General features: G+C 31.9%; 1 protein-coding gene across 8 annotated transcripts in view; it reads right to left on the reverse strand.

Moving 5' to 3' along the window:
• Window positions 1-20,715, reverse strand: part of IleRS-m (Isoleucyl-tRNA synthetase, mitochondrial) — a 51,765-nt gene that overhangs the window by 17,264 nt on the left and 13,786 nt on the right. For all 8 annotated transcript variants that reach the window (XR_013014301.1, XR_013014299.1, XR_013014300.1 and 5 more), the window contains 7 exons: window positions 14,201-14,316; window positions 12,085-12,257; window positions 11,060-11,296; window positions 9,368-9,528; window positions 7,371-7,473; window positions 1,686-1,779; window positions 1,084-1,189 (listed from right to left, as the gene is read on the reverse strand). Coding sequence is in view for 4 of the 8 variants with exons in the window: in XM_076456639.1 (XP_076312754.1) it covers window positions 1,084-1,189; window positions 1,686-1,779; window positions 7,371-7,473; window positions 9,368-9,528; window positions 11,060-11,296; window positions 12,085-12,257; window positions 14,201-14,316 (990 nt within the window). In the remaining 4 variants the exon portion in view is untranslated. The remainder of the gene's footprint in view (window positions 1-1,083; window positions 1,190-1,685; window positions 1,780-7,370; window positions 7,474-9,367; window positions 9,529-11,059; window positions 11,297-12,084; window positions 12,258-14,200; window positions 14,317-20,715) is intronic.

The raw sequence follows: 20,715 nt of genomic DNA on the forward strand, positions 1-20,715 counted from the left end.
AACCACTAAGAGATTCAAAAGGTTCATAGGATGGGTCAGTTATTCAGTGTGAAGAAGGAATAAAACGACTTTCTGTAGTTTTGGTCCTGTCAAACAATCAGAGTAAACTGTCATACATGGAAGAGGGAGAATGGACAAAGGATCCTGAGAGAGGTTTCATCAGTCAAATAGAGTTAACTGCAAAAGCATATATGAGCACAACTAAATGGTACAGGGGATTCCATGAAAGCCCAAATCCTCAAAAGTAAGAGAACCACTCACACAGGAAGAAGAGATGATACAGCTGCAGATACCAAACCTTCCATGACCTGCTGTGACAGGAATCCTCATCTTCCCAATCACTCAAACCCTGAGCAAGAATGAAAAGACACTAATTAGTTGGTTCAGAAGTTGCATGAAATTGGCTAACTTCTGACACACTATAATCATCACATCATGAGCTAATAACTGGAGCTCTGGCCCAGTGGACATGGTTGGTAAATCTGCTGCAGCAGTAACAGCAGTTGTAGTCATGATCACTTGTAACAGTAAGTGCATAATTCTTGCCATGAATAGAGAGAAGATAAATAAGATGTATCTTAACTCTCCATGAAAAAGAATGAAACTGGTAAATAATAATTGAACTGAAGTAGAAAAATAAAGAGAGTAGAAACATGTGGATAAGTTGATCAAACCATGAGTGAAAACACAACTATTTAATAAGACTGCCAATCAAAAAGTAGTTAACAGCTGCAAAATTAGAGAGGGCGCTAGTTATGACATAGGTATGTTGCATTTCCATTGTTGGAGGGTTGCTGCATAATCATTTACATGTTAGTATGCAGATATCTCACTTTAACATATGTGAGGGTAAGTGGAAATATCAAAGCAAGCAGTAAGTGAAAATTTGCATTAATAAAGGGTAATACAAATCAATAAAATTTTTTGTGAGAAAAGGTGAGACATCATGTTGGAATTTATTATTTTACTTATTATCTATAACATTGATTTTAACTATGTTACTTAACTTTAATTTGCAGAAAAATTAAAATAATAAGGTATTACTATTTTCTGATTCTATGCACAATGGAACAGCTAGCTTACTTGTAAGGTGATTTTCCTCTAAGGGCAACACTAGTTAACAAAGATGATTGAAACCAACCACGAATTTGATCTGTTCCTTCTAGATAAAGGTCAGCTATTTTTGGATCTGTGTGAAAAGGATATATATTACACTGGGATAAAAAATTTGAGTGTTCATTGTTAGATACCACCTTTCATGCAACATGAGGATAATAAGAAATTATTTTTTCTGATAAGCAACAATTATGTTGTTTGCACACACAGCAGTAAATAAAAAAAACTATGGTACAGTGTAATAACAAGTAGTTCTTGCATTAGAGAAATTATGAATTATAACTGTCAAAGCTAGACTTCCTAAACAAAAAAAAAAAAATTATTATTATGAGAACATGACATAACATAAATAGCACTGAAAACCTATCATGAACACAACATAGATGCAACATTTAAAAACAAGAATTGTTAAGAATGATGTCTCACCCATCTACCTAGAATTGGACTCACAAGCATAAGGAATATTCAACATTGTGTACAAGAAACAATACATCAATATGTCATAAAACTAAAAACAACATCTTAGAAGCATTACCAGAAAATATAAACTACAGAAAAGAATCACTGACCAGGAAGAACATTCATCCAACTGATTCCACTGTCCAGCCAAATATCCATTATATCTTCTCCTTTCTGGTACTCTTCAGTTTCTAGCAAGTCACTCTATGTTGGTTGGTTAAGAAACAAATGATAACTTTTACTACAAATAAACATGTATACTAGTAGAAATGACTGAAGCATAATGTTGCTGTAAAATATCATCTTAAAGCAAGCTTACTTAAATATAATAAAATTTTTCTTATAGCAAAAATGTATTTTTGATAATACTTACCTCTCTCACACTTTAATTTTATCCCAATAAAAGATTCTCTTTTGGTATGAATCCTTCTTCACTTGCTCCAGTCTTGATACTCCACTATGTCACTACTGGCAATTTTAATGTTGTGACTTTCTCAACCTATGTCAATGTACCCTCTACATCTAATCCACAATGACCAGGTGGAGAGGCAGTGGGGGCAAGTCCCACACAGAAAGTGTCTGCATAGAAAAACAGGTCTGCAAAATTGAGATATAATAAAGCATGCTCTAGCAGAGATCCACTCTCCTTCTGGAACAGGTATACTCTTACCAAGATTAAGTGAAATCTATATGTAGGCAGTAAAGGTCAACCAGCTCAGAGTCAACACTGTTCATTATCATGAGATTTGTCCAGGCTTATACAACACAGACAAGGTTCCACATATCTTTGTTGGAATTATAGGGCTGTGGACTCAAAGCTGAATCCAAGGATTAGTGGATAGAGCATGGGGGCTAGAAAATAATATAACTGTATAACAGGAATATGATATGAAGGGAACCCAGCCTGAATGTTATAGGATGTTACATGTTGAGCCACCAGGACTACAAAGAGAAGGCAAGCAACACCTAAGTAGACAAAACCTCACTCCAATCTGAAAAAGCACAATATGTGACAAACCATACACAGAATTACAAGCCCAGGTACTTAAAGTTACAGAATGTTGCATGCAAGTCACCAGAATTACAAAGCAAAAGCAAGCAACTTCCCTCTCCAGCCTGAAGAAGCTCAGAATACAACATGCTAAACTCAGAATTATGTATACAATTCATGTCTCACTCAGTCTCAAGAAACAGAGAACATCTGGCCTGGGATTATGAACAGAAATCCTAACACCTCAATCTGAAAGGCAAGGGAAAACCTCCTGCTCCCAGAATTACAAGAAGGATGTGGAACAAAGTTCAACTAATGGCTCCACATGCAGAATTACGTCGACTCAAAAAACCCTTTTTCATGATATTGGAAAGCATGAAAATGACCAAAAAGAAGGGCCAAACTGACACAATTGGATAACAAAGTGTCATCTCTGAACCAGAATGACAAGGGGTCTCCCTACTCATCACCTGGGAAAAGCATCCTGGGTTAAGAGTGGAATGCTATTCAGCTTTGTCTCTTTCTCCTTCAGTGGAATAAAGAGTGCAAACATCACTCAGGAGGATCAGACCTCTGTCTGTCATTCTGGCAACTGAAAAATCCACCAGTCCAGAAACTGGAAACTGAGAGCAGTAAGGACTTCCTTGCTTCATTTAGAGAGAATGAAGTGGTGACTCACTTTGGGGAGTTCTGAGGAATGATGTTCCTGAGACAGTGCAATAGGTGAACCGCATATCCTGTAAACCAACCCTAATTTGTTCAATTCAAGGATTAGCAGTGACAGACAAAGTCATTTTATGCTTTATTCATGATACTCTCTGAACAGTAGTCCACTACTGTATACTACATTTGATATAGAACAACTGTTCATCACTCAGAATCTGCCAAGATGGCCTTATGGAACACTTCATTTCAACAAAGCTTGTTGCTTTCATGAATTTAATTATTATTCTACTACTGCAGATTTGAAAAGCATATATGATCAGGCAACACTTTCTATTGAGTAGGATCCAATCCAAAAGATGAGAAGGTCCCTGAAAATGAATAACACGTGCATGAGTGTTTTGTTATATCAAAGCTATATTGGACTATCTGCTGTATCCACCAAGGAGGATCAGACTCTTAATTTTACCAACCTAAATCTGAAGACTCATAAACATCTGAAGTGAATGCCTTCTTGCTTTGAAATGTACAAGACCACTATGAAATTTTCTGAATGAAGTAGTATCAGTCCTTCACAATAATTCAAGACTCTACATTACAGCTTATGGAACTGCTGAAAGTTCTAAGAGATGATGTGGAGAGAAGCTTCTTCTACTATCTAAAATTCTTGGAATTCTATAATTTTTTTAACAAGCACCTGAGACATGAAGAGAAGTATCTATGGACAAACGTATCTCTGGCAGTGGAGGTGGTAGAAGGACACCCACTTTTGCATTGCCCATGTTCAACCACCTGCCAAGATCCAGCAAACTGGAATTTGAAGTCACGTTGAACAATCCAGTGCATCTCTGTAAATGTTTCACTGGTCCAACAACAACAATTAAAGAGCCCTCATGTGGGCTCAACCTAAAGGAAGGCATGATTACAATAATTCCTACATCCCCCAAAAAAAGAGATAAAAGTATGCAGGTTAGTAAAAAAAGAGAAAACTGGAAGTGAAGAATCACCAGTTTCATGGTTTGAAGGTGTAGAGGGGAAGGGTCCAGCTCAGTCCAAAAGTGAAAAAAACATACATAAATGGAAGAGTTACTGCATGGGAGTAAGAACAGACTTCACCTTGTTTATAAGAAACCTAGATTTTGCAGCTTCAGATAACAGAATCTAAGTGTGCAGTTCTGCCAGTTGATGAGAAGGTGCAAAAATAATCCAGTCATCCATGTAATGGTGGGTGTGAATTTTGAGAAGTGGAGATGAAATGAAAATTTTGACTATCTGGCAAAAAATGTAGAGAGTGTAACCTCTAAGAATACAAATAAGGTGACAGAAAGCCAAAGCATGTTGATCCAATAAATGAGGAGCACAAGCCATGAAGCTCCCTGCCTCAACTGATCTGCAAATTTTGTTGCATGTACAACTATGTCTAGCCTAGGTAATCACATAAACTAGATGAAGATTCACAAGTCACAGGAAAAATACTTAAAACATTACAAATGTGGCACACTAGTTATAAAAAGGGTGCAGGAGATGGAATGTCCATCCAAGGTTCAGCAGTAGCTGTCTGAGCAAAGGATTAATGGTTTGTTTTGGAATTTCATGAAAAGCTACACAACAGCTAACTTCACTAGTCTTCCCTAATTTAGCAATGTAAGATTACAGGGAAGACAACTACTCAACATCAACCAACACTAATTCTTGGGCTACTCTTTTATCAATAATTAGATTCATAAGCCACAGTAAAAATACTTAAAACATTACAAATGTGGCACACTAGTTGTAAAAGGGTGCAGGAGATGGAATGTCCATCCAGGTTCAGCAGTAGCTGTCTGAGCAAAGAACTGATTGTTTGTTTCAGAATTTCATGCAAATCTACACAACAGCTACCTTCACAAGTCTTCCCTAATTTAACAATGTAACATTAGAGGGAAGGCAACTACTCATCACCACCTACCACTAATTCTTAAACTACTCTTTTATCAATAATTAGTGGAATTGACCATCACATTATAATACTCCCATGGCTGAAAGGACAAGCATATTTGGTGTGATAAAGATTTGAATCCAAGACCCTCTAATTGCATGTTGAGTACCCTAACCACTTAATCCCACAAACTCAGCCTCAAAACCAACAGAAGAAAAAGAATCATACCACATGCAAGACCCTACTTCTCTGTGTATAAGGAACTGTATGTCTCCTGTGGAACTGCCCCTCTCCCCTGACATTTGAGTAGCATTTGACTCATGAGGTGGTAGAGAGGGGAAGAGGACATCAGGCAACTCCAGGTCTGAAATGTGCACACGAATAATTGTATTTGGAAAATGTCTCAAAAGGAATTTTTTATTGTTAATCAAGAAAATTTACAATTAAATTGAGCCCAATGAAAAATATCTAAAAATAATTCAAAAGAAAACATAGCAAATGTAATTAGCACTGAAGAAAAACCCACAGTAAACATGAAAGACTGTCTTTGTAATTTTTGTCATTGAGAAAAAGAATAATGAGAGGTTTATGTATGGATTTGGTATAGAGGGTGCATTGATGTAAGTGGAAAGAGTCACAAGATTAAAATCACTATGGGTGATATAATGAAGTACAAAGACTGGAGTAAGTGAGGTACAATTAATATTCATATCACTGCTTAGACAGACATAGAAGAAAGCCTTTTGTCAGGATAAAGCTGAAGTGAGAGAAGAGGTAAGTGTGTTTCAGAAAAGGTATGCATCATTGTATGTGAAATTACATTCAATAATACTTCTTTCTAGTTTTTTTTAATATTTAAAAATATATTAATAGTTATTTATCAGTATGAAGATTACATACACTTATTGTTTATTCTATATGAGGTTTTAATTTCTCAAAATAGTTCTATACATGTTTATCTTTTTAAATGTTTTAATACTCTACAAAATATTATGGGAAAAATTAAAGATTTAAGTCTTTTTTGAAGTTTTAATTCCAACATAGAAGTAAAAAAAACATTTGTTCTAGTGAAAAAATGCCTAAGGTTTAACAACAATGTCCAGAATAAAAGTTGAATAAATAGTCCCAACACTGTATGGACTAACAATCATAATGACAAATTTATAGCTTTTATTTTGTTCTTATTCTTTTATAAATTCATAATTTAAATAGCTCAAAATTATTTTTTTTAAACAATGATTTAATTACAACAATGTACATTAAGAATTGCTTTAATAATAATTGTTTTTTCATAGGGAAAAAAAGTACAATCAAAGTAAATACACTCAGGTTCAAAACTACACTGTAAAAATGATATTTTTTTAAGTGATTAGAGCTTTCTAATATTACAGCAAGTTTGTTTGTTGTTAATTTGAGCACTTTCAATTTACATTGATTTGTTCATAACTCAGGTAAGTGTTGTTTGTTTTTAAATGATATTCCATCACATTATTAATGTTAAAAGCATTTCCATTCATTATAATACAATCTGGTGGCTAATTCATGTACTATATACTTCAGTAGAAAGTAAGTGTCTATTTATATGGATAAAATATCTTGAAAACAATCTTATTACTTCTGTAACATGAGTGCTTTACCTTTTGTTCTATAGGACCTATAAGTGAAAAATTATCACTGTAACTTGAAGAAAAATACAGAATTTATTTGTAACATATAACTTATTTATGGAATCAAAATATAACAAGTTTAATATTTGAGTTATTGGCAAAAACCCATCAAATTGAGAATGAATACATATGATTTAGTCTGGTACATTAAATAAAAATTGAAATATTTCTTTAGACCATACATAATTAATAAAAGAAAATTATAAGAGGCTCCTTGTTTATCCATGAAAAGTTAGCTACTCATCTCTAGCTTCAATTTCTATACATCCATTCAATATATCTATGGTTTAAAGTTTGTGATACAGTCAGTATTTCAGAAATTTTAAAAGACCACAAAACTTTATGAAATATAATTCAACTGAGCATTTGATTATTCATATGGTTATGGAATACTAATGAAAATATCAATTCATAAAACATCTCATTGAATGTAATTACAATATATATTTTTTCATCATATTAATAATTTACTTAGAAAATTTTGTTTTAAATTCATTTTTGGATATACCTTTTATGCTTTGAGAACTCAAACATATTACTGTCAATCACCACTCACTTTTTTAAGGACCTCTCTTGGAAGGAGTTCATGCTGAGATAAAGACCACCAGATGTCAGTTCCATAAGTTAACACCAAGTGAGACAAATGATCAACAATAGGCCTAAGTAAAATGTAACTCATCAACAAGATAAAATATTCAATAATTTCAATAATACATCTTAAGACAGCATATAAGTATAGAATTAACTATCTTCAGCTGTTTAAAAATACTAATTTGGTGTAACTATCCAAATAAATGAAAAAATATCCTGAAATATACCTTTAGTTCATATGAAGATACAATAGTTATTTGTTTTACATAGTTACAGAAGCCAAGTCTTGTGGAAAAACACTGAGACATTTAACCCATACTTAATTAAAATATTATACAAGAGTTTCCTTTAAAGTTTTAACGTTTTTTCACATCACATATACTGACAAATTACACTGCAATTAGTAGAAAGAAACTGGATTCTTACTGTTAGCATTTTAATTTTTAAACAAAACTGCTTAACAGCAAAAACAATAGTAGTTAAGAGATAGCATATTGATACTAGAACCTCTATACTGCACCAAAGCTCAACAAATGGGCAAACTTTCAAAATATTTCAGTCAGCATTCATTGTGGTTCCATTTATACACTTTTTAAAATTTGATATAGATGTATTTAATGATATAAGAAAGTATGGCATTTTAAGCAGGCAAATAACTGCAGAGCTTTAAATTTTAATCTACATCAGAGGCCAGATGATAATATACTTGTGACACAAACCACAAGAGCATCTACATCAAATGTTATACATTGTAATAAGGGTAGCAAGATTTGGTGGCTAAATCATAGCCCTAATCATAATGATATAAAATACGACATTAGTAGCTAAGAAACTCAAACTCATAATCAATTTACTGCAACAAACATTCTAAAGTCTTAATGATACTCTCACAAAAACAAAAATTTTGCAAGCTTTAAAAAAAATAAGATTGTAACTACAGCTTAAATTGTTCAAGAGCATTTTTTACTAGCAAGATATTACCAAGTTTAGATTTTATCAGTTTTTTATGGCTTATGCAATTGAAAATAAAAATAAAAAAAGAGTTTCAATTATGTGTTCAGATCACTAGCATAAGTTTTATAAAAATGGGATATGAACAGTTATATCACACCATGACAATCAAGGCTTAAAAACAGTAATTGGTTAAAATCAATAAAGTTACAGTTAAGTTAGAAGGTTCAAATTAGTGCTATTTGGTTAAAAATTATTCTCACTTCCAGCTAGAGAGCTAACAGTGCCATATTATAATTAGGGAAGAATCCAGACTAACAAACATTAATTTCTGTTCAGAGTTTGGTGAAAATAACCCAAAATGTATCATACATGATAAAATTAAAGTCTATATGGCTTTCCTTTAACTAAGTAATATATTCTTTGTGCGACAATAACATTTATTGAAAAAATATAAACCAGTAATGACAAATATAACAAAAGGCTCCCTTTCTTTAATTTTACCAATTTTTTTTATAAAAAAAAGTATCATAAAAATCAAACTTTAAAACCTCTAAGTAACAACAACAAAAATAAACAATCATTTTCACTTCATAAACAAGTATCTTTAAGCTTTCATCTAAAAGAGGTTTAAATAATCCTCTCTCTCTATTAAAACCTCTAGTTGTCATAAAACCTTGAGAAATATCCCCATTGTTGTAACACTATTTAACTGAAATTTGATCACTTTACTAAACCTTGTAGCAATGATAAATTTATGCAACTTTTCTTATTACCTTCTTGAAAATGTGAAGTGTCCATAAAAAGTCACTGTGACTACACAAATTAAAATATTCAATAAATAATATTTTTTTCAACACTCTTGACAAAATGATTGAGAAAAGTTTTTACTTAACTCATAAAATAATAAGAAACCAATCAAACAAAGCTAAATTATAAGCTAAGGATTTATTACACATAATTTTTAATAATATCACTGGTTGTAATAAACTAAGTGATATAATATAGTACCTCGAAATCACAGTTCTCTTTTCAGATCCAGCAAGAAATACTGGAATTGGTACACCCCATGCTCTCTGTCTTGAAATGCACCAGTGTGGCCTTTTTTCTAACTGAACTTCTAACATGTGTTTCACTGATAAAGGAAAGACCTGGACTTCTTCTAAGCACTTCTGTAATGAAGTACAAGCAAAAAATTAATAATAATACAACTGAAAAGAAGTTTAAGGAAACAGTGACATTGCTCTCTCTCTTGAGTTCTTAGAATCAAGTTGTTATTATTTTAACTGATAAAATAAAAGTTGAATATAACACAGACAAAAAACTGTATGATCGTCCTTTAAAAAAACTATTTTCCATCTTCATATCTCACTGACACAGAACAATGGTCACAATGAACAAAACTTAAAATGTAAAAATAATCTATGATAATCATTTATCTCAATTATATTTATCATATGAATTTGCAGTTTTACTTTTTTTTATTATACATATTTCTGTACATACTACAATTTTTCATCACAAATGTCTGAATTTTGTTTATGCATGGACATATATAACTTCTTGAGTTGTTTTTTCATTATTAAAAAGACTTATTTTGGTTTTCATCATAACTGTCTGCATCATGTCTGATTTGTTTCTTGTAAACAGTTGTGCAGTTTATTCTTATGAGAGATATCCTTATTTTCAAGTTTTTTTACCCTGGATGCCTTTGCTATTATTTGAATTTTATGTATGACAGATGTTACTGTATTATTTACTGAAAAATTATGTCTGCATCACTTTTTCAGACAGTTTTAACCACTCACTATGCAATTAATTTTCAGGCTGATTCTCTAAAAGTATTAATTATCTAATAAAAAATAAATGTATTATCTGACCATTTCTATTACTTTTTCAGTATTGAAAGAAGCTGTATTTTCTATATCTGAAAATAATATTCCTTGAAAACCATACTGGATAGTGAAAGACAATGATTTAAACAAAACATTGAGGAAAATTAGAAGAAAAGTGTTCTCCAGTAAATGGCATAAATATAGGCATAACAGAGTCAATTATAGGCCAAAATCATTAAAAGATATAAAACAAACTACTTAGGTAACAGTATTAAAAACATAAAGTTGTATTTATATAGGTTCTATAATGTGTTCCTGCAAAGTTGTCAATTTTGTATTGAGGCATATAAACACCCAGGTTTCATGGCATAGAACTCAGTTGGCAACATGCACCCAGGTTTGGCAATTATTTGAATGTTACAGTAGAGAGTATCTTCTTTCAGTAGCTGTGAGGTAAAACCAAATTCTACAGACAATGGGTGCATATGTTTATTCAAATATATCCAACCTATGTAGGAAAAGGATTAAATTTAGTTTACCACAGACCACTTAGAAACAAGCTACTTTAACAGATACAATTCCATTTTTAAATAAACAACTGAGCTCTAATAAAGAAATAAATGGAAGTTTAAAGACATTTATGACTAATTTTCACACCAAAAATATTTAACAATTAGCTTAAAGTAAAACATTTTGAAGAGTTTTCTTTATATACAGTACATGTACATCTGAAACACTTCCTTCAAACTGTGCATCTCTTGGAAATGTATCATGTTTTTTGAAATATATAAATGACCTGAAGCATACATCAGATCAATCCTAGAGGTTAACAACCAAGAAAATTAAGATAAATTATTAATACATTTACTTTGGCTTCATGACGTAATTTCTCTAAGTCTATAAACCACTGCCGACTTGCTCTTATGATAACGGGACGCTTACTTCGCCAATCATATGGATAACTATGTGCAAATGTTCCTTGATGCACAATGTGGTTCTGAATCAAGCTGAGAACTGCTTCATTTCCATCTTCCAAAACATTTTTTCCAACAAGTTCACTCACTGTCTTTTTGTTGAAACATCCCTGCTCATCAACAAAGCACTCCTACAGCACAGAAACAAAAACACTGAAGTGAGAAATAAAGCTTGCGCTAGTTAATTTTTAGAAATCTTTGGTTAATGACTATGTCACACATACAAAAGAAATACAAATTCACCAAACAATTTTTAAAGATAAATAGTCTGTCATAAGCAATTGCAACTTAACAATAAAACTTATTTAGGTCTCACTATTTGTAATTACCTTTGTGGTTATTGCAAAAAGTATTCTTATAAGGTTGATAGATAGGTATTAATTGATGATTAATTATCCAAATAGTATGTAATTCAGAGTGTATACACTTACTTGTTTAATCACTAATTTCCTACACTTTTACTACATAACATTAATCAACTTTCAAGAACTCAAGCTTATATTCCGCTTGCCTTTAGTTACTATTTTACATATTCTCAATGTTATTGTTTTTTTAATTAACATTTCATTGTTAATATTTTGAAATTGTTTTCATGATAAGGATGCCTAATTAATTATCAAACTGTTTTTGTATTATGTAATAAAGATGTTATATATTTGGATAAAATAAAATTTTAACAAAGTATTTAACTTCCACTTACTTCACAGTAAGAAATTTTTAACTGTGATAAGTTATATCTCTTTCTTTAGTAAATCCACATTATGAACAAATTAATTGTAAATTACAAAGAAACTACAAAATGTAAGATAATAGACATAATTAGTTTATATACTTTTTAACTTGACAGAAGGGTTAATATAAAATAAAGAGGATACAGTTTTAAAGAAATGATTTATTTAACACACTTGTAACAACTTACACCAATAGGCAACTTATGCTCCTGAGCAATGAGATAATCTTCTAGCCCATGATTGGGAGCTGTGTGAACCAATCCTGTACCTTTGGACATTGTAACATGTTTTCCCTCAACCAATGGAAATTCAGTGCTTTTATACATAGGATGACAGTAAGATGTTGCCTGCAAGTTTGACCCTTTAACAACAACAAAACAAAAGAGAAAGAGAATGAACATGCACATTAACTCTGTTACTTTACTTTGATAAAAATTTTACAGCCGTTACAAATAAACACAAAGTCCAGTTTTTCTTAAATACAAAGATTAGATTTTCATTATATATATTATTAAACTGATTTAATAATAACTTTATTCAACTTCTGCCTTGTCATTAGCAATAACAGATATTAAATCAACACATAATAATAGAGATTCACTCAAACTCTGCCAGATAATTAATAATAATAGATCTCAGTAAATCAACACATTAACATAGATTCAATAAACCTCTGCAACATCGTTAATAATAACAAATTTTTGCAAGTCAACACATGCTAATGTACATTCACAAAACCTCTGCCAGGTTATTACTGATAATAGATTTTTATCAATCAACACACGCTAACATAGATTCACTCAACTTCTTCCATGTCATTAAGGATAACACATCTTAATAAATCAACATATGCTAACATAAATGAGCAGAAACATTAACACTGAGCAATATGGCTGGGCAATTTGTAATATTTTCTAATCTATTATTTGATTTTGTTTAATGAAGCTAGTAGTACCTGCCCCCTTCAAGCCTCCCCACCATACAATTGAATATATATAGATATGTGCCAACTTCACAACTTTTTCAATCACTGCATTATTATAATATGGTATTGACTGTACTCTTGCTTTTTATAAACAGTTTTAAAATTATCTTCATTGAGTGAGACTCTTTCTAAAAAGTTATCATTTGTGCATTTTTGAAACACTTATTTCTGGCCTAAAAAACAACTGACACAGTTTGCTTTTAAACATAACCTACACATTTATCATTAATTTATGAATGTCAACTACATAACCACCATGGAGTCACCATTATGTTTGTTTTTAAAGTATGTCATAATCCCAGACTGATACCTTGTAAATAAAATAAATTAATAATTTGATAATAAAAACATGTTTTACTACCACCAATAAAGGTTATAACGTTTATAAAACATGACAATTCCAATTAGAAATAATTAAGTGGCCAGTTAGCCAATTTATGTTTAAATAGACATGAAAATAATATCTAATAAAGATCTGAGTCATTAGAACATTTTACAGTTGCCTATCATACTCATTAAACAGCAAACTTAACTAAACTTATCAGATTTAATAACAAATACTTAAAATGAACTTCATGAACATCATTAACTCAAGTCTGGTTATAATCTTGTGATTTCAAAGACCAAAACATTATTTATAGTAATGTGAGACTGATGTCAAAATAAAAAGTTAAAAATTAAACATTTCAAAATATTTAATTAAAATTAAATAGTTATAATTATTTGAAATAACATTTAGAAAACAAATTATAGCACTGATAATAAAGGGTGTTTGTTGCAAAAAAAATTAAAGTTGTTGTTAAATCATACCTCTTGCATTTTTAATTCTTTCAGATACCAAACGTTCAACAAATTAAACTTCTGTAATTTTTTATTTGTAGAAGATATTATTTTATCAATAAACATTGTAAACAGAGAAAATTGCTCATTTTACACATTTAAAAACTACAATATAGTAAATGAGAGTTTATTTTTCAACAAATTAATATTTTATAACAGTACCAAAAAAAATTTAAATAAGGGTCAAATTTTTTTTATGTGAAAATAAAAACATTCATCTTTGTACTATGTATAATGCAATATAAATTCCAATAAAAACTAAATTGTTTCTTTATTATATATCTTTATGTTATGTATTAATAACTCCTAACAATCTTGTCATTTTTTATTTATTCTAAAAAAGTATATTTTGTCAACAACTTCAGTAAATAAGAACTAGTCTTGAAAAGGTTTTACATCTAATTTTGCTTTCATTCTTTTTTTTTGTTTATTCTAAACACAACTGTATTATTAAAAAAATAATGAAAATAAGGACTAACCTTGAAATGTTTTTACTATATCTAATTTTGTTTCTATTCTTTTTTCAAGATCAGGTACTACATTTTCAGCAACAAGATAGTGATCACCTGTTTTCTGAGACTTCACAATACAATACCTGTAAAAAAATAAAAGATTAATAACAGCTGATCTCAGTTTAAACATATCTGACAGTTTCATTTGTTTTAATGTTGATAAACAGGATTAACACATGCAAATTAACTTCTGTAACTACAAAAGCACTGTTTAAAAATCCCATATGGTCTTAAATAATCATATATAGAACTTAATTTTACAGTATTAGCAACTGATGCAATAAGAAAACTACTTTATACTCATAAAAAAAAAAAAATAAGTTTCTTAAGTTTACACAATATAGAGTAACACACAATGTTATCCATTGATATATGGATTGAAATCACCACAAAAAATAAATATATGAAATGTTTTCAAACTTCTACTACCTGAAAATTCTTCCTTTTGAAAGGTCTTTTTTAATAATCATACTAAATTATAGTTTTCCTATCTTGTTCAGTAATGCCCTCTTTTTTTTCCAAAACATTTTACACATGCCACAAGCCTTTAATCTCCAATCCATTGTAATTGATTAATTCCAGTGTCTTTTGCAAGTCATTATGCATCAACTATCCACCAATAACACTGCAAAATACTCTTATAATGCATCTGACTCCCTTTATTCAATTCTACCAAATTATCACTAAGTTTTGGAAGATGATAAAAGCATTGATTTTCACTGGGGAGAGAGGGTGGGAAGTTTGAAAGAAGGTAAGAGCCTATCAAAAATACATTTTCAGTATAGGAAAATTATTACTTCTAATACAATACATTAACTACACCCACATTAACAGCTAGGATCCCATATTAAATAGGCATAGGGAATGGTGTGAGGAAAGGAAAGAAGTATCCTTTGAAAGTGTCTGAAGAAAACTCGCTAAGAGGAGACAATCAGAATCTAAAATCTGATGTGGGGTATCACACCACTTTTGAACCAGGTATACTCTTCGTATATTATAGAAATATGCTGCACATATGGGCAGAAAATGGAGGAGCTTATCCATGCGAGAGAGAACTAAGGTTGGAGAGTGATCCAAATCAAATAATATTTATGCAACTCTATCCCAGAAATGATAAAAGTGGGTAAAATTAAAAGGAAATTCCATAGGTGTAAAGTGGACAGAGCAAAACAGACTATACATGACAAGTCAACTACATCCAAAACCCATACCACTAAGAACCAACATCTACTTGAGGGTAGGATGAAGGTTTTACCATTAACAAGTCAATTACAATCCAAAATCCAGCCACTGGGAACAGAAATTCATGTGAGAATAGGAAAGAGGATCATGCCAGTGGCAAGTCAACTATAATCTGAAACTGAAAAGATGTCTGCATAACGTAAACCTTCTCCCTCAAAACTGAAATGGACTAGAACTGTTCCCAACACAGTAAGATCCTCAGAATAACATACATTGAGGGATATTGGAAGGAAAGTAACTGTAACAATCTGCAAAACCTCTACCATAAACCACAACTTGTAAAAAGGTATAACTGAAGGAGGAATATAAACATCTGCAATACATGTGTGAGGATTGATGGTAATTGGTTCTACTCTAAATCTAAAACTCAGCCACTGGTAACCAATGTCCACTTGAAAGTAGGATGAGGGATCCCAAATGAATGCTCTCTTCCAGTTACATAGGTGTTATAATGGAGGATATCAGTCATCTACATCACCCTCCTCCCAACTGTATGGTTGTATAATCATTTCTATATTTTGCTTGTGTTTATATTTTGTTAACCCATTCCTGAGGATACCTCCATGGTCCACCACACCAGTGACTTGAAACTCGCAGGTGATAAGGACTCTCACACTCCATTAGAAGAAAAGAGGGAAAAAATGTGGTAGAGAGGCTGGAAGAACAACACTGGAAACAATGCAATGGATGACTATGAAAACCTCTTTTTAAAAGCAGACCATACTGATTTAATCAAAACAAGACGTGGTATGGATAAGCAGCTATCCCCTTCTGCTTTATTCTTGTAGTCTACGGGTAAGTATAGCGTGGGACGAGCAAATTTTTTTGTTAAAATTCCATTGCAAGGATAAGCCTACAAGTGATTTTTGTGGAACACCCCATCTCTCCCAATGGCCATGGAAATATAATATTGAAGTCAATAAGAAGAGAAGGTGGTTAAACTGAGGAGCTACCCTCGTAAGCTCCCATAAGTAATGGAGTAAAAATGATCAAATGAAAGGAGAAGATATATAGAAGAATAAAGAGTATGTGAAACATTTATGGCAAATAAACAGACCACTGATGTCCACACGCACATAGGAGAAAGAAGGAAGACATAAGGGGAAATTAAACAAGAATCACTGGGGAAGTGGTTCAAACGTAAGCAAAGTTGAGCAGAGTAAGACTATAATAATATCCCCATTTGGAAGGATAGCTTGCCATGGCAGACAATGAATCTGGAAAGCACATATCAACAGGTAAAGTGTAGGAAAGGTAAATACATGTGGGAAAAACAAAAGGTGTAGGGCAAGGTTGCCCAAAAATCCAAGATCAAGGAGACAAAAAACCCCCAATCCAAAAACCAAGTGATGAAACCTGCAAAATGAAGAGCAGTAAACTGGTCAGGGGAAAACTCTGCATTTGGAAACTAAAAACAGAAAATGTTCCATTTGTGTGGAGAAATTTCCATGAGAAAGGGCAAATAAAACCACCAGGAAAAGTTGAATTTCCCAGTGAATGACCAGAAGAAAACCAAGCATGAAGGTGGATGACAGGAAAGACTGGGTGTAACACCAATAACTGAGGGTAGCAAAGGAGGGATGGAGTTTAAGGAAGAGGTAACAGAGGAGGAAGATGAATCTGGAGAAGCCATGGAAACCATAGCTGAAATGACCTGGTAGAAGCTAACAGAGAGATTGAACATAGAGTGTCAAGAATGATCGAAATCACCTGGATGAAGAATTAGTAGAATGGGAAGATAGACAAATGTGTTGGTCTATCTTGGTTGAAAACATCAATAACCAGAGTGAGAAGACAAGGGTCAGGAGACTAAGCTAAGGCAATTTGTGGATAAGAGACACAGCAAAAGTCTCAATGTACCCCACTGAAGTTAATGTCACTGAAAAACAAAAGGAGAAAAAGACCACTCTGTAAGATATACTTTGTCTGGACAGGAACATGATCCACAAGTGAGAGAGCACCCAGAATGTAATATGCAATGTTCTGAACATCAAGCATATGGGCCCAAAAAGAAGATCCAACTTATGAATACAGATGGATCAAGAATGGATGCTACCTTGATGATTGAGATAAACAACCACTGAAGAGTCAGAATAGATCACTACTGGATGATTTCTAGCCAGATAGAAAAAATGAACCAAAGCATAATGTACAGTGAGAAGCTCCAGAATGTTAGTTAATGTGATAAGACCTCTTAGCCATAGACAAAAATCCTAATTCTTCCTGTTGATCAACCCATGCCACCTATCCCCAAAGGAATGTGTCCTTGAAATGTGTGAATCCAGACAAGGAGGAGAAATTAAGAAACTTGCTAGCATGTAAGTTGTGTTTAACCACAAATGCCAATCACTGACAAGGGTAGGAAGAATGGTAATAAGAGCTCTCTACTTTGTCATGAGGACAACAAATAGCCAAAAAGAATAATGAAGAACAGGTGCAATGGCCTGTTGAGACAGAAAATCATATACTGCCTCCTTGAACAAATGCTAACTGGTGGTAGGATTCTAAGTCATAGGGAAGGAAAAAGTTACCCGAGACAAAAGACGTGGGGAAAAAAATAGTAGGATATATCCCTCTGAGAAAACCCTAACCCATGGACCTGTAGTGAAAGAATGCCAAAGTGTAACAAAATTACACAGTCGATCTCTCACTGAACCAGAACCCACTAGTCAGTGTCCAGTACTGTTAGCAATATGCCCATCAATCTTGAATAAAAGGAAAACAATAAAAAAATGCAAAGTTAAAATATAACATAGAGAGAATAATATATTATTGCATTTACTTCTAAATGTTTTAAATAATATAAGTATTCAACTGTTTAACATTTTGACTGAGCATTTAAAAAAACAAATAAAATTGTACTACCATTTATTATTATTAGCAATTATTAACCCTTTCATGATGAGTCAAAGGTCAAAGGCCATGTCATCACATTTGTTGACTTGCATTCAAAATTCTATTGACCTACTATTTTACGAATTTATGTTAACAAGTTTGGAATCAAATTGTAAATTGTAATTCAAACTTTAATATTATATGAGTTAATTTCTTAATTTAAAAGTAAATATTAAAATAACACCTAAATATAGATTTTTAGTGAGTTACATAGTATGTTGAATGCAGCAATATTTAAATTTAGATGTTTGTGATGTCAATATACTAAGTTTACAGTTTCATACAAATTAGAAACTCAGATTACCAATACTAACAAACTCGAATATAAAATAAGAACCTCATTTCTTTTTATTTTGTTGAGGTATGGCTTACATATTGAATCAAATGCAGTAGTCCCATTCACATCTTCTATTCTTGGAAATGGTCCCTTACATACAAGTAATTCAATATAAATTGTGTGAATAACCAATCGACAGCTTAAAATGTCCTCTGAGTGGTTTTCTCAGCCGTTTTAACCTGTGAAAAGGCTACCACAGTCTTCAGAACTGAGATTTCATGAAGGTAAGTTGTGTATTTAGTCTGCTCAAGTTTGTATTTTTAAAGTAAAACTAAATACATCTTAGTTACTAAGCTTGGTAGGTTATAATATAATTCTATGGTATCAGTATAGTTATTTATGATTTTTTTTGTTATTCAGCTGTATATATAAAACCTAAAAACAATTTTGTTTGATATCCTCCACATGTGAAATTTTAAATGGTTTAGAAACCTTTGTCCAGCAGAAACCAAGTCCAAATATCATAGTTAGAAAAGATAATTGTTTTCTTTACTTCTTTATTCATTGTTCTGTATTTTAAGAAAATTAAATTTAAAAATTTATTTCTATGTAGCAATAATCTATATACATATATAATGTATAATAACCGAAATGTGACTGTATATTACAAAATACTAGTCCACTAAAACACAGCCAAGATAGGGAAGACTGAAGGTCAGTTTTATATAATTGAATACATAGCATGAGTGTATGTGCACCACATCAACGCAAGTTACGTAATGTTAGTTAGGCATGACTGAAAGGTCAATATAATAAAAATTAATAAATAAATAGCATTATGAGACTTAAATTACTTAGATTAAACATTTATATTTTAGTCTTATAATATGTAGATATTTTAGCACAAAAAAGCATAACTTATATTTATTTCATAATTATTTTATGATGGTTACAAGGTTGTTCAAATGACAGACCCCACATAGTTAGGGTTTAGAAAATAACAAAAATAAAATCTTACTGAAAAAAAAAACGTCTGAAATGTATTTAGGAGGTTTTAGCAATTATACAAATAATATTTGAGATTTTTGGAATGAAGAATAGTGTTTTTTAATCATAACATTAAATCATCTTGCACTCAGACTAGTAACAAAACAGTCTCAATACAAAAGCAATTACTAATCAGTGTACAAGAATTGTTTGTTTGTTTTGAATTTCGCACAAAGCTACTCAAGGGCTATCTGTGCTAGCCGTCCCTAATTTAGCAGTGGAAGACTAGATGGAAGGCAGCTAGTCATCACCACCCACCATCAACTCTTGGGCTACTTTTTACCAACAAATAGTGGGACTGACCATCACATTATAATGCCCCCACAGCTGAAAGGGCGAGCATGTTTGGCGCGATGGGGATGCAAACCCATGACCCTCAGATTACAAGTCACATGCCTTAACACGCTTGGCCATGCCGGGCCCAGTGTACAAGAAAGTACACCCCACCGATCATTTGTTTTGTGAGAGAAAAAAAACACATCAGCCATTGGTACTGGTTTGGACAGTGAACTCAAAATAAAGTTAACCATCCCGAGATGGGTCTTCATATGGTCATGGGTCAAAGACCATATCATCACACTTACGTATAAATTTACATTCAAAATTTCATTGAACTACTATTTTATGCCCACTTGTCAATAAATTTGGTATAAACTTGTATTTCAAATTCAAATTTTAGTATTATACATTAGTTAATTTCTTGATTTAAAAACAAATATAAAAATACAATTTCTAAAATCACTTTTCTGTGCCACATGATGTACCGAATACAGCACTGGTTCAGATTAGATTTCTGTGATGTCTAAGTACAACTTCTATAGTTTCTTACAAATTATTCTAACTCAAATTACTGATATTGGGAAGCTAGAATATAAAATAAGAGCTTTATTCCTTTTCTACTTGCTGAAATTTTGCTACATTTACTGAATCAAACACAGTTGCCCCACCTCTTTCCATTTCTGGAAATACTTGCTTATGTACATCTACTTCTGTCTAAGAGGTGTAAATAACTAACTGAAAG

The sequence above is a fragment of the Tachypleus tridentatus genome, chromosome 9, assembly GCF_004210375.1.
Source record: "Tachypleus tridentatus isolate NWPU-2018 chromosome 9, ASM421037v1, whole genome shotgun sequence".
Taxonomy (NCBI): Eukaryota; Metazoa; Arthropoda; class Merostomata; order Xiphosura; family Limulidae; genus Tachypleus; species Tachypleus tridentatus.